The sequence below is a fragment of the Macaca fascicularis genome, chromosome 16 (genome assembly GCF_037993035.2).
Source record: "Macaca fascicularis isolate 582-1 chromosome 16, T2T-MFA8v1.1".
NCBI classification, from domain to species: domain Eukaryota; kingdom Metazoa; phylum Chordata; class Mammalia; order Primates; family Cercopithecidae; genus Macaca; species Macaca fascicularis.
In genome coordinates, this window is record NC_088390.1 from 82928177 (window position 1) to 82941777 (window position 13601).

Sequence of the window (13601 nt, forward strand, 5' to 3'; positions counted from 1 at the left end):
AAATACAGTGTAAGGAGTCTGTCCCACACACAGCCTCCCAGCACCTCAATTCAAGGGCAGGACACGGCTGAACCGACAGGCTCTTCACAATGAAGCAGGAAGCCACATGCCCGTCGGCCCCAGTGGTGACTTTCCCGGGTGGCACTGTGCCCCACCGCAGGTCTTCGCCCTACCCAACAGAAAGACGGGGGCCCAGCAGCTTCACACAGGACCATGCCACATCCCACCAGTGGGCCTCTGGGTCGCTCAGGGGTTCCTGAACATGATCAAGGCCAAAGTCACCTCACCCAGCTCCCAGGCCACCCCACCCCACCCCACCGCTGCTGTCCCTGAGGGCCCACACCCCATGCTTGCCTTACTAAAAAACGAGGAGTCAAACGTGTCTGCCCCATCGACCGCATCCTCCTCCAGGAAGCTCGGGAAGGCAAAGCTGCGCTTAATCACCCGGCACCGCTGTCCGGTGGCATCCAGCACCGAGCGCCCCTGTGCACGGGCAGAAGCACAGCCATCAGGACCAGAGCCTGGCCACCTGGGCCCCCAGCCCCAACACCGAAGGAATCATCAAGCCCATCCGCCTGCAGGCAGCGCCTTGGGAGGAGGGATACTGCCCAAAGCATGGAGGTTCTGCAAGCTAAACGGGCAAGAGGAGTTCCTGAGACTGGAATGCCAGGAAATGAGGCACCAGCTTCTGCTGGCACACCACTCTTGGCACAGTTTGGAGTCACCTTTCCCTTGGTCCCTGCTGCCCCTCTGCCTTGGGCTGCTGGTACCCTAACACTCAAAGCAACCCACATTCTATACCCTCACTCCCGAGGCTCAGGCCATGTCTCCTGGTCCTGTTTCTTGGCATGGAATACCAGGCCCCTGCCCACCTTTCTGACCCCATCTCCTGCCACAGCTCCCATAACCACGCCTCACTAAAACCACATCAACCGCCTGCTGCTCCCTCAAAACACTGCACTTCCTCTGGGCTCCTGGCCCTTGCACAGGCCATTCCCTCTGCTGAGAATTCTGTTCCCCTCCTTCCCTAGTGAACATCTCTTTGTTTTTTTCTGGGCTTAACTCAGTGTCTTCCCTGATACCAGCCGCTCTCCCAAACTGACCACCCTGAATGGTGACCCTCTCACCCTGGGTTGCGAGCTCAGCCAGGATGGCGATGGCTCTGCACCCGGTGCCCAGCACATAACAGGGACTCGGAAAACCCGGGTGGGTGAGGAGCGAGTGCATATCTCCCTTCCCACCTCCCCAGCTTAAGAGTCAGCACAGAGACCAGGTTCCAAAATGTGGCAGGGGGTCACACGAGATTTAAGACAGAAGGATGGACACCTGGGTGCTGGGCTTCAGGGTCCCTCTTTGCCCAGGGATCCCAGCACATCCACTGTCCTTGGCACCGAAGGCAGATACCCAGGTGAGCTTTAGGGGATGCTACTATGAGGAGTGGAAGGGAGGGGCAAGGGAGGGAGGCTGGGCAGAGGTGGGGGCCCTGCAGGGAGCCCTGTACCTTGAGGAGGGCAGCAGCAGCTTGAAAGCTCATGTGGGCCACAGACATTCTCTTGCGGCGCGGCAGGTGGGAGTAGCCAGAGCGAACGCTGGTGAAGGAGGTGAGGGACAGGACTCCGGGGGTCAGTGGCGGGTGCGGGGCGTGGGGCCTGTCCATCTCCTCTGGGTGGCGGAAGGCCCGGCCCCGGGCCAGCGGATCCACAATCTGGAAGGGAGCGGGGTGGTGAGCGGATCCACAATCTAGAAGGGAGCGGGGTGGTGAGCAGAGCCACTAGGGTCCCCACCCCTGCCCCCTTTCCCATGGATCCCACCTTGGGCATCTTGCAGGGCTTTGGGGACTCAGTGCCTTGGAAAGATGGTGCCTCCTGGCTGGGGAGCTCCAGGTCACGCTGGCACGAGGCCTTCAGGCGGCCGTAGCGCACGCTGCAGTGGTGCAGGCTACGGCGCTGCCACTGCTGCCGCTGCCCCTCCCAGTCGCCACTGACTCCAAACCACTGGGCTGCGCCCCTGCGGAAGCAGACAAGGGACAGGTGGGCATGTGCCTGTCTGAGCCTGTGCATGTGAGTGTGCAGAAGGGGTGATGGCACGTGTGTGCCCGCATGCCTGCAGGGAGGTGGGGGTGCATCTGCCTGTGAGGCCCCTGGCTGGAGCCCAGTGACCAGAAGAGCAGAAGCAGGGGATGAGTGGAGCATGAGGAGCCAGGCTAGGGCCCCAGGCACCTCCACACTGATCCACCCAGCTCCTCGAAGCCTCTCAGCCTCCACACCATGACATTCCACAAGGCACATACCCACTTCCCCATCTATACCATGATATTAGGTCGCAGGGAGACATTGCTCATTAATGCCCGCCTCCTCCTTCCAGAGAGGGGACGCAGGGACCGGGCCCAATAACGTCCAGGCACCAAGAATCCATAGGTCACTGGGTGGGGGGTGCTGGGCTTGGGTGTAGGGGGGCTCACTTGCGGATGCTCTGGGACAGCGAGGCCTGGCGGCGGAAGCCGGGGCGCTTCTCTGAGCTCTCCTGCCATCGGCTGCGTGGCTCCTGGAGGCTGACGCTCTTCAAGTAGGCTGGGTTCTTCCTCTTGGGGAGGAAGGAGGGAGGGCAGGTGGTGGTGTGTGCAGCCCAGGTCCTGGGCTGGCTTTTCTTTAGCCTCCCATTCTGAAAACCCTGAGAACACACCTCAACCCCGATTTATGCCCCAATCTGCTTTCATTTGGAAATATATATAAATGTATGTGTGTGTGTGTGTATATATGTGTATGTGTGTGTGTGTGTGTGTGTGTGTGTGTGTATTTTTTTTTTTGAGATGGAGTCTTGCTCTATTGTCCAGGCTGGAGTGCAGTGGTGTGATCTCGACTCACTGCAACCTCCGCCTCTCAGGTTCAAGCGATTCTTCTGCCTCCTGAGTAGCTGGGACTACAGGCATGTGCCACCACACCCGGCTAATTTTTGTATTTTTAGTAGACACAGGGTTTCACCATGTTGGCCAGGTTGGTCTCGAACTTCTGACTTCAAGTGATCCGCCTGCCTCAGCCTCCCAAAGTGCTGGGATTACAGGCATGAGCCTCCATGCCCGGCCTATATATATATATTTTTGGGACAGAGTCTTGCTCTGTTGCCCAGGTTGGAGGGCAGTGGCACCATCATAGCTCACTGGAGCCTCGACCTCCCAGGCTCAAGCAAGCCTTCTACTTCAGTGTCCTAACTAGCTGGGATTACAGGCATGTGCCACCACACCCAGCTCTTTTTGTTTTTTGTTTTTTTTTTTTGCAGAGACAGGGTCTTGCTGTGTTGCCTAGTCTGGTCTTGAGCTCCTGGGCGCAAGTGATCTGGCTGCCTCAGCCTCCCCAAGTGATGAGATTACAGGCACGAGGCGACCGCACCCAGCCTCATTCTGAATTTAAAATCGCCATTGTCTAACGTTTCTCCATCAATCCCAGCAAGTGTTTTCCCAACTCCTCATCCAGTCCCTCCCCTCCTGCCTGCTGCTGTGTCTTCTGCAGAGCTCTTGGGTGAGCGGGGGGCGTTAACATCGCTTCCCTTTATACTCCAGGCTGTGCAGGAAGCCCACGCTGCTACAAGCCTGTTTTCAATGAGCTCTTTATGGGGCACTAGACCAGACTGTCGGAAACACTGATTCGTTTTCGTCCTCTCACAGGAAGCGGGCACTGCCTAGGAGGGCTGCTGATGCCAGGGAGACACTGTTCCCTGCTTACCCATGGCAAAGAAAGCCCCCAGCCCTCAGAAGAGAGACCAAGAGTCCAGGCCTAGGGGGTGAAATGAAAACAGCCAGGGCCCCAGGGTTACCAGCAAGCCCTTTCTTGGCCTTCCTATGTGCCTCTGACCATGGTGAGAGTGAGCCCGGTTCCTGGCCTTACTCCCTGTGATATTTCGGGCCCAGGAAGGAGGGGGTGGGGCCCGAGTCAAGGGCTGCACAGGCAGCAGCTGTGGCTCAGGAAGGAGCCCCTCTGGGAAGTGAAACTGTCCAGAAGGTGTCACATGGGCACATCTGTTGCCTGTGGCAGGACAGTGAGCCCCCAGGCCAGCCCCCTTACCTCAGGCAGCATGCTGTCCTGCTCGCCAGGGGCCTGGTTCTCTTTCTCGGGTGGCGGGATGGTGATGGAGAGGTTGGGTGGCTTCCGGCTCTGCAGGCGGCTGCTGGACACAGAGGACACGCTCCCGCCATTCTTGTCAGCAGAGGCCATTGTGGGCAGGCGGTGGGAGGGCTGGAATGGAGACCGAGAGAGCAGCGGTGGGTGGTGGAAGGGGTGGCGGGGTGTCAGGACCCTGACGCCAGGGCACGCAGCGCAGACCGAGAACCAACCTGCCTAAAGTTGGCTCAAACATCTCTGCGGGGCCAGGCGTGGTGGCTCACGCCTGTGATCCCAACTACTCGGAAGGCTGGGGCAGAAGGGCTTGAACCCAGGAGGCAGAGGTTGCAGTGAGCTGAGATCGTGCCACTGCACTCCAGCCTGGCAACAGAGCAAGACTCTGAAAACAACACACACACACACACACACACACACACACACACACACACACACAAAAAAAAAAAAAAAAAAAAAAAACAAAAACAAAAACAAACATCCCTGGGGACTAAACCCAGCCTGAACCAGGCTGAACCTCATGCCCAGTGGTTGGAGTGAAGTCTATTTCTGAACATCATTTGCATCCCGGACCATATGGGTCTGGGAGGTCCTCAACTTACTACGTCATTCAATTTCTGATCTCTCCGCTCCAGGCAAGAAACAAAGCCTGAAAAGAACACGAAGATGCAGGCCAGGGACGGTGGCTCACGCCTGCAATACTAGCACTTTGGGAGGCCGAGGTGGGCCAAGAGATGAGAAACCTACCATACTGGTCCCTGTCCCCCAAGGTCACCCAGTTTATTTTTCTTGTCTTTTTTCTGTAGAGGTGGGGTCTCTCCATGTTAGCCAGGCTGGTCGGGAACTCCTGGGCTTAAGCCATTTGCCTGCCTCAGCCTCCCAAGTGCTGGGATTACAGGTACAAGCTCACTGTGCCCAGCCCCAGTTCAGTTTTCAAAGAGAACTAAAACTGGCTGGGCGCGTGGCTCCTGCCTGTAATCCTAGCACTTTGGGAGGCCGAGGCAGGTAGATCACCTCAGGTCAGGAGTTTGAGACCAGCCTGGTCAATGTGGTAAAACCACGTCTCTACTAAAAATACAAAATTAGCTAGGAGTGGTGGCACATGCCTATAATCCCCAGCTACTTGGAAGGCTGAGGCATGAGAATTGCTTGAACCCAGGAGGCAGAGGTTGCAGTAAGCCAAGATCATGCCACTGCGCTCCAGCCTGGGCGACAGAGCTAGCCAATGTCTCAAAAAAAAAAAAAAAAAAAAAAGATAACTAAAACTGCCACCTGTCTGGCACTTTTTCCCCCATAGTGAGAACATTGTTTAACAATAAAAGTGGCATATGCTCATTGAAAAAAAAAAAAAATCACACAGCTGGGTGCAGTGGCTCATACCTATAATTCCAACACTTTGGGAGGCTGAGGTGGATGGATCACTTGAGGCCAAGAGTTCGAGACTAGCCTGGCCAACAGAGTGAAACTCCATCTCTACCAAAATACAAAAATCAGCCAGGCATAGTGCCTCATGCCTGTAGTTCCAACTACTCGGGAGGCTGAGGCAGGAGAATCGCCTGAACATGAGAGGCAGGGATTGCTGTGAGCCAAGGTCATTGCACTGCATTCTAGCCTGGGCGACCGAGTAAGACTCCGTCTCAAAGAAAAAAAAAATTCAGCTGGGCACACTAGCTCACACCTGTAATCCCAACACTTTGGGAGGCTGAGGCGGGCAGATCACGAGGTCAGGAGTTCGAGACCAGCCTGGCCAACACGGTAAAACCCCTTCTCTACTAAAAACACAAAAAATTAGCCGGGCGTGGTGGCGGGCGCCTGTACTCCCAGCTACTTGGGAGGCTGAGGCAGGAGAATTGCTTGAACGCGGGAGGCGGAGGTTGCAGTGAGCCAAGATTGTGCCATTGCACTCCAGGCTGGGTGACAGTGAGAGACTCCATCTCAACAAAAAGAAAAAAAATTCAGTATTCTATAAAGCAGCACATGAGCATGTGACCCACCTTTCCCCCTACCCTCTGGAAGGCCTCTCTGGGCCTGGAAACTACATACTTCAAAATTTTACACATACTCGTAACTTTTTTTTTTGTTTTCTGAGACAGGATCTCACTCTGTTGCCCAGGCTGGAGTGCAGTGGTGTGATCTTGGCTCATTGCACCCTCCGCCTCCCAGGTTCAAGCAATTCTCCCGCCTCAGCATCCCAAGTAGCTGGGGTTACAGGTGTAAGCCACCATGCCCTGCCCACACTCTATCATTTTATCTGCACTGTAGACAAATTTTTCTGTTAACACATACAGATAGACCTTTTTTTTTTTTTTTTTAAGATGGGGTCTCACTCTGTCACCCAGGTTGGAGTGTAGTGGCGTGATCTCGGCTCACCGCAACCTCCGCCTCCCAGGTTCAAGTGATTCTCCTGCCTCCGCCTCCTGAGTAGCTGGGATTACAGGCATGGGCCACCATGCCCGGCTAACTTTGTATTTTTAGTAGAGATGGGGTTTCTCCATGTTGGTCAGGCTGGTCTTGAACTCCTGACCTCAGGTGATCCACCTGTCTCGGCCTCCCAAAGTGCTGGGATTACAGGTATGAACCACCATGCCTGGCCCTAGGCCTCTGTCTTTTTTGATGAATACAAAGATTTCATAGAGTGGAATGCACCAAGATTTACTTAAGTCCAGATTGCTGGTTATTTAGGATGTTTCCAGAATTTGAGACATGGGTCTGATGTTGCAACTAACACCCTTGCATACACCACATGTGCTTGTTTTAGTATTACAAGATCAAGTTCTGGAAGGAGAATGGCTGGATTGAAGGGTAAGCGCACACCGAATTTCAGAGCTCTTGCCCAGTACTCCATCTGGGGCTTTCCTGTGCATATGCCGCCAGTCCCCAATTCCCCTCTGACTCCACCAGAATTAACACCTCTGCCTGTTTCATTGCCTTCCTTTCATCTCTTGCTCTGCCCCATGACCGTCTTCTTGTTAAAACCCCCAGCTGTGGCTGGGCGCAGTGGCTCACGCCTGTAATCCCAGCACTTTGGGAGGCAGAGGTGGGCGGATCACCTGAGGTCGGGAGTTCGATACCAGCCTGACCAACATGGAGAAAGCCTATCTCTACTAAAAATACAAAAAACATTAGCTGGGCGTGGTGGCGCATCCCTGTAATCCTAGCTACTCTGGAGGCTGAGGCAGGAGCATCGCTTGAATCCGGGAGGCCGAGTTAGTGGTGAGCCGAGATCTCACCACTGCACTCCAGCCTAGGTGACAGAGTGAGACTCCGTCTCAGGAAAAAAAAAAAAAAAAAAGAGCAGATGGCTTCACACACTGAAGCACTGTGTCCACACAGAAACCTGGACAGGAAGTGCCCGGCAGCACGGCTCTGCAGAGCCCGAGCAGGGAAACAGCACAAGTGCTCGTCAGCAGATGAAGGCACAAATATAAAATGTGATTGAGCCACACAATGGAGCATCCTTCAGCCACGAAAGGAAGTCCCAATAAAGCTACAACATGGGTGAGCCTTGAGAACATTGTGCCCAGGGACAGGAGCCAGTCACGGTGGCCACCTCTGCATGAGTCCATTCATATGAAAGCCCAGAATAGAATAGGGAAATCTGCAGACAGAAGCAGGGTAGTGGTTCTTAGGGCTGGGAAGGTGGGGACTGGGTGGGGGGTGACAGTTAAAGGGTGCAGGCTTTCATTAGGGGGTGATGAAAGCAATCTAAAACTGTGGTGATGGTTTTGTATGTGAATATGTATAAATATGTACATATATACACACACACACATATATTTTTTTGAGACAGAGTCTTGCTCTGTCACCCAGACTAGAGTGCAGTGGTGCGATTTTGACTCACTGCCAACCTCCGCTTCCCAGGTTCAAGCGATTCTCCTGCCTCGGCCTCCCGAGTAGCTGGGAATACAGGCGTAAGCCACCACGCCCGGGTAATTTTTGTATCTTTAGTAGAGATGGGGTTTCACCATGTTGGCCAGGCTATTCTGGAACTCCTGACCTCAAGTTTGCTTCAGCCTCTCAAAGTGCTGAGATTACAAGTGTGAGCCACCGTGCCCAGCGTCTGTGAATACATTAAAACTACGGAGGGTTGGGAGCGGTGGTTCATGGCTGTAATCCCAGCAATTTGAGAGTTTGAGGCAGGAAGATCACTTGAGCCCAGGAGTTCGAGACCAGCCTGGGCAACATAGTGAGACTCCATCTGTACAAAAAAATTTAAAAATTAGCCAGATATGGTGGTGCATGCATATAGTCCCAGCTACTCAGGAGGCTGAGGCAGAGGGATGGCTTGAGCTTGGAAGGTCGAGGCTGCAGTGAGCCATGATCTCGCCACTGCACTCCAGCCTGGACAACAGAGTGAGACCCTGTCTCAAAAAATAAATAAATAAATAAAAACACTGATGGTACACTTTAAATGGGTGAATCGACTGGTGTGTGAATTCTTTCTCAGTGAAGCAGGTGCTCCATAATGTTGGGCCTCTGAATGAGCCAGTCCAGTCACTGTCCCAGACCATCACACAGCGGAGGGGCTGGCTCTTCTTAGCCTCCGCGTTGCAGTTCAAGTGCCCTCCTGCCCCACCTTGAGCAGTGCCGGTCCCACCTCACCTCCCTTCCTGTTTTTTTTTTTTCTTTTTTTTGAGATGGAGTTTTGTTCTTGTTGCCCAGGGTGGCATGCAACGGCACAATCTCGGCTCACTGCAGCCTCTGCCTCCTGGGTTCAAGCAATTCTCCTGTCTCAGCCTCCCGAATAGCTGGGATTACACGTATGCACCACCATGCCCAGCTAATTTTATAATTTTAATAGAGACCAGGTTTCTTCACGTTGGTCAGGCTGGTCTCAAACTCCCGACCTCAGGTGATCCACCTGCCTCGGCCTCCCAAAGTGCTCGGATTACAGGTGTGAGCCAGCGTGCCTGGCAATTTTTTTTTTTTTTTTTGAGACGCAGTCTCACTCTGTAGCCCAGGCTGGAGTGCCGTGGCATGATCTCGGCTCACTGCAACCTCTGCCTCCCAGGTTCGAGCGATTCTCCTGCCTCAGCCTCCCAAGCAGCTGGGACTACAGATGCATGCCACCATGCCCAGCTAATTTTTTTGTATTTTTAGTAGAGATGGGGTTTTGCCGTGTTGGTCAGGCCAGTCTTGAACTCCTGACCTCAGGTGATCCACTCACCTCGGCCTCCCAAAACGCTGGGATTACAGGCGTGAGCCACTGCGCCCATCCCTTCCCTGCCCTTATTCCTCCCTGTTGCTCCCTGAATTAACTTGCTTCATTCACTGTCCACCGCTGTTCAGATAGAGAGTGTGGGCCCCGCAGGAGGCATCTGGACGTGGCCACAGCAGCCAGTGCCCTGGGTCCAGCCACCCAGCCGCCCAGCTTCCTACCTTCGAGTCTGAGTTTGCCTGTGGCTTCCTGGGTCTTGCTGTGAAGGGCTTTAGAGCATGTTCTTGTCTTCTCCTTGCTCTGTACAGATGCTCCGGCGTCAAGCCTCAGTCTGTGGAAGGGCAGACGGACAGATAGGTGGCTGCAAGGATGGATAGACAGCTCCAGGCCATGTGGTGCAGCTTCCTGGGCACTCACAGCTGGAAGAAAGGAGAGCCGGTTCCAGGGAGCATGCCCACCACTGAGTGCTTTAACCTTCCTGACCTCAGTCTTCCCATCTGTAAAATGGGGCCAATTCCACCTGCCTTACTGGTGAGGGATTAAAGGTGCTAATCAGGCTTCTCCGAGTGCCAAGCAGCAAGGGGCACTGGCCTCAGGGTATTTACAGCCAATCACCTCACAACAGTCCTCTGGTCTGAGAACCTGATTGGAATGGGACATTAAAGTCAAGATGGCCCCTGTTATTTTTCTCAATATTACTTGAATGGTACAGAAACATTTAACTTTCGGCCAGGTGCAGTAGCTCACACCTGTAATCCCAGCACTTTGGGAGTCTGAGGCAGGTAGATCACCTGAGGTCAGGAGTTCGAGATCAGCCTGGCTAACATGGTGAAAACCCATCTCTACTAAAAATACAAAAATTAGCTGGGCATGGTGGTGCACACCTTTAGTACCAGCTACTCGGGAGGTTGGGGCAGGAGAATTGCTTGAACCTGGGAGGCGGAGGTTGCAGTGAGTCGAGATTGTGCCATTGCACTCCAGCCTGGGCGACAAGGAGACTCTGTCTCAAAAAACAAACAAACAAAACCACGTATTTTCAGGCTGGGTGCAGGGGCTCACGCCTGTAATCCCAGCACTTTGGGAGGCCGAGGTGGGCAGATTATGAGGTCAAGAGTTCGAGACCAGCCTGGCCAATATGGTGAAACCCCATCTCTACTAAGAATTCAAAAATTAGCCAGGGCTGGGTGCAGTGGCTCATGCCTGTAATCCCAGCACTTTGGGAGGCTAAGGCGGGTGGATCATGAGGTCAAGAGTTCGAGACCAGTCTGGCCAACATAGTGAAACCCCATCTCTACTAAAAATACAAAAAATTAGCCAGGTGTGGTGGCAGGCGCCTATAATCCCAGCTATTCAGTAGGCTGAGGCAGGAGAATCACTTAAACATGGGAGGCAGAGGTTGCAGTGAGCTGAGATCGTGCCATTGCACTCCAGCCTGGGCAACAGTGCGAGACTGTCTCAAAACCAAAACCAAAAAAAAAAAAACAACGAAATAACTAGCCAGGCGTGGTGGTACATGCCTGTAATCCCAGCTACTAGGAAGAGAATTGCTTGAATCTGGGAGGTAGAGGTTGCAGTGAGCTGAGATCCCACCACTGCACTCCGGCCTGGGTGACAGAGCAAGACTCAGTCTTGAAACAAAACAAAACAAAACAAAAGAACCCCACATATTTAACTTTCAAAGTCCAGAAATTACTAGCTGCCTACTGATACTTAAGGCAAAGTTCAAATGATCTGGAAGTGTTTTGTTGCTTTGATTAGTAATTTATTGAAGTTAAAAGCCATACAACATAAAATCAACCATTTTAAAGCACGAAACCCAGGGGCATTCCTGTTTGTTTTTAAGACGTCCTGACCAGGTCCTCCTTTGAGGGGAACCCCAAGGTGCCGGAATCCCTCTCGAGGCCAGGCAGGATTAAGTCCTTAACTGTGCTGGGCCTTGTTTGGGCCTTTATACGCATTACCCTTCAAAACACCTTCCAGGGAGACGTTAGTGTTTCTTCCATTCTGTAGATGGTGAATGGAGGCTCAGAGGGGTTCAGTAACTTGCCCAAGCTCACATAGCCAAGAAAGGGTGCAGCTAGGATGCCCGATGTCTGGCTCCGGGGCCTGGGGGCTCCTAGGGGACGGGCTCCCTCCTGCCCTAAGACTGGGGCTAGAAGACCCCCCCTCTCAGGGAGCCAGAGAGGGAACTTGGTCCAGCATTCCAGTGCTTTCCAAACAAAGCTCCTCAGAGGCCTGGGGGTCCCCAGAGGTGCCTAAGGGGCCGCTATGGGGCAAATCAGAGGCTAGGGAGTAGCCCAGGCCCCCCAGTGATTCCATCAAGCAATGTTCCTTGACCCCCTGCATATTTGGGACATTTGGGGAGCAGAATGCTGGGTGCAGAGGAGAACTATTGAGGCAGAGCTAGGATGTCTCCCGTTTCTTTAAGGCTAGCAGTGCTGGCTTCACCTCCTTCCATCCCGAAGTGCTAGGGAGTCCTGACCCCACCCACCCCGGGCAGACTGCCCGGCCCAGTATGACGAGGTCCTCAGAGATCAATCCACTGGGCTGGGTTGGTGCCAAGGAGCCCTGGCAGCCACACCGGGACCCCACTCGGTTGAAGCTGTGGCCAGGTCCCCTCGTCCTGAGCCTGCTCTGGGGACAGCTCCAAGACAACAGCCTCACCTGGGACCTCTGCAGGAAAAGTTCATAGTTTGGTCTCCTTTGGGACCAGGGTACAGCAAGAGGGCATGGGGAGGGCACTGCCCTGGGGAACTGGCACTGGGGGATGGGAGGCAAGTAGTGGAAGGAGCCGGGTGCAAGGGTGGGGCCTCCAGACTCCAGTTCAGTTAAGGTTGCCAAGCAGGTAGGATCTTTCTGGAATTCAGATCTGATCACACCTCCCTGGAGGTCCCTTCAGGCTGGCCCTCCCTGCCACGCCCTCACCAGACAAACCACATCCCTGTGCCATCCCCAAGCTCTCACCTCCTGTCATCTGAAGTGTTGCGCCTGGCACACAAGGCTCCACCTTCCCTGCCTGGCCAAGCCCTACTAGGAAAGTGAAACGTCACCTCCAGAGAGAATCAGTCACTTTATTGCCTGCTCTCTCCGCCATCTCGCAGATTTACCTATGTGTCGGAGTCCCCTACCCAACCCCGGGCAGCCCAGGATTCTGCAACCAGGGGGCCCTCATCAATGGCTGACTGAATGGGAAGTGGAAGCTAGTGAGAGGGTGGGGATGGGGGTGGTCAGTCAGTCCATAGCAGCCCTGGAGAGAAGTGGTCTCCCCCATCCTGCAGCTGCTCCAGGAGGCAGCCCCCTCTGGAGGGCTCCACTGAGAGCTCCTACCCTGCTGGCTGTGCCCCCTCAGCAGGGCCAGGATGGAGGACGCTACATGCTGTGCCAGGATGAGCGTCCAGTGGACCTCCCCACTAGACTCCCCACCTAGCTCCCTAGCCCGCCGCAGGCACTGCTTTTGGTTCTGGGGTTCTGCCCAGCCAGCCTCCCTATCCCAAGGCCAGGCCATCCCAGCTGAGACCCCCGCCCAGGATCCGCTGCACTGCTGGCATCTGTGCCAACCTCCTGATGACAGAGGCTCCCAAAACCCACACTGAGGGAGAGGAGAGCCTGGTCAGCCCCAGGGCAATCCATGGGGGGGTGGGGGTTCCAAAGAGAGGTGGTCTGAGACCAGAGAGCAGAGACAGGTCCAAGGCGGGTGGGCACGTCTTCCTGGGCAGGAGCCTGGCATCAGGAGCACTGTCTGAACCACAGAGCACAAGAGGCCTGGGCGGCGGCCCGACAGCAGCTACACTCTCCCGCCTCAGTTCCCTTCTCTGAGGGAATGGGATAAGGTCATGGCCCAGCTTTGACACCTATGAAGCCTAAACACGGAGTGTGAAAGCATGATTGCACCAGCCGCTTTCCACCATTGAGATCAACGGCCTCCAACTCGTGCAGAAATTGGGGTAGGGGTGCAAAAGCCCAGTCCCCTCCTTGGGGCTCAACGGGGAAAGGAGTGGGGACTGTTAGACCCACTCTGGCCTTCAGCATGGCTCAAGTCCAGATGGCAGGAACCAGACAGAAAAAAAGTCCTGGCGAGCTGGAGCCGCCCCACACGGCACTTGTCTCCGAGCCCTAGAAATGCTTGCTCACTGCAGGGGAAATGGTGACACCCTGGGACCAGGCTTCCTCCTGGCCCGCAGTCACATCCGCCGCTGTCTCTCTAAGACCCCCAGGCCCACCTCCGCACCCAGCCCACAGGCGGAGCACTGCCACCTGCCCAGCCAGATCCTGACCTCACTGTGGCCAACCCCAGAGAAGGGCCTTCAGCCCCAGCCCAGCTGGGAGATGCCAAA

General features: G+C 54.7%; 1 protein-coding gene across 10 annotated transcripts in view; it reads right to left on the bottom strand.

Moving 5' to 3' along the window:
• RHBDF2 (rhomboid 5 homolog 2) overlaps positions 1 to 13601 on the bottom strand; it is a 30141-nt gene that overhangs the window by 7174 nt on the left and 9366 nt on the right. For 5 of the 10 annotated variants that reach the window (XR_012426197.1, XR_012426198.1, XM_065532030.1 and 2 more), the window contains exons 2-7: positions 9489 to 9686; positions 4059 to 4229; positions 2462 to 2583; positions 1812 to 2007; positions 1502 to 1705; positions 355 to 483 (exon numbers count right to left, since the gene is read on the bottom strand). Coding sequence is in view for 8 of the 10 variants with exons in the window: in XM_065532030.1 (XP_065388102.1) it covers positions 355 to 483; positions 1502 to 1705; positions 1812 to 2007; positions 2462 to 2583; positions 4059 to 4208 (801 nt within the window). In the remaining 2 variants the exon portion in view is untranslated. Of the gene's footprint in view, positions 1 to 173; positions 311 to 354; positions 484 to 1501; positions 1706 to 1811; positions 2008 to 2461; positions 2584 to 4058; positions 4230 to 9488; positions 9687 to 13601 lie in introns of those variants that run through there. The other 5 variants (XM_074020628.1, XM_074020630.1, XM_074020631.1 and 2 more) reach the window with 4 other exon arrangements.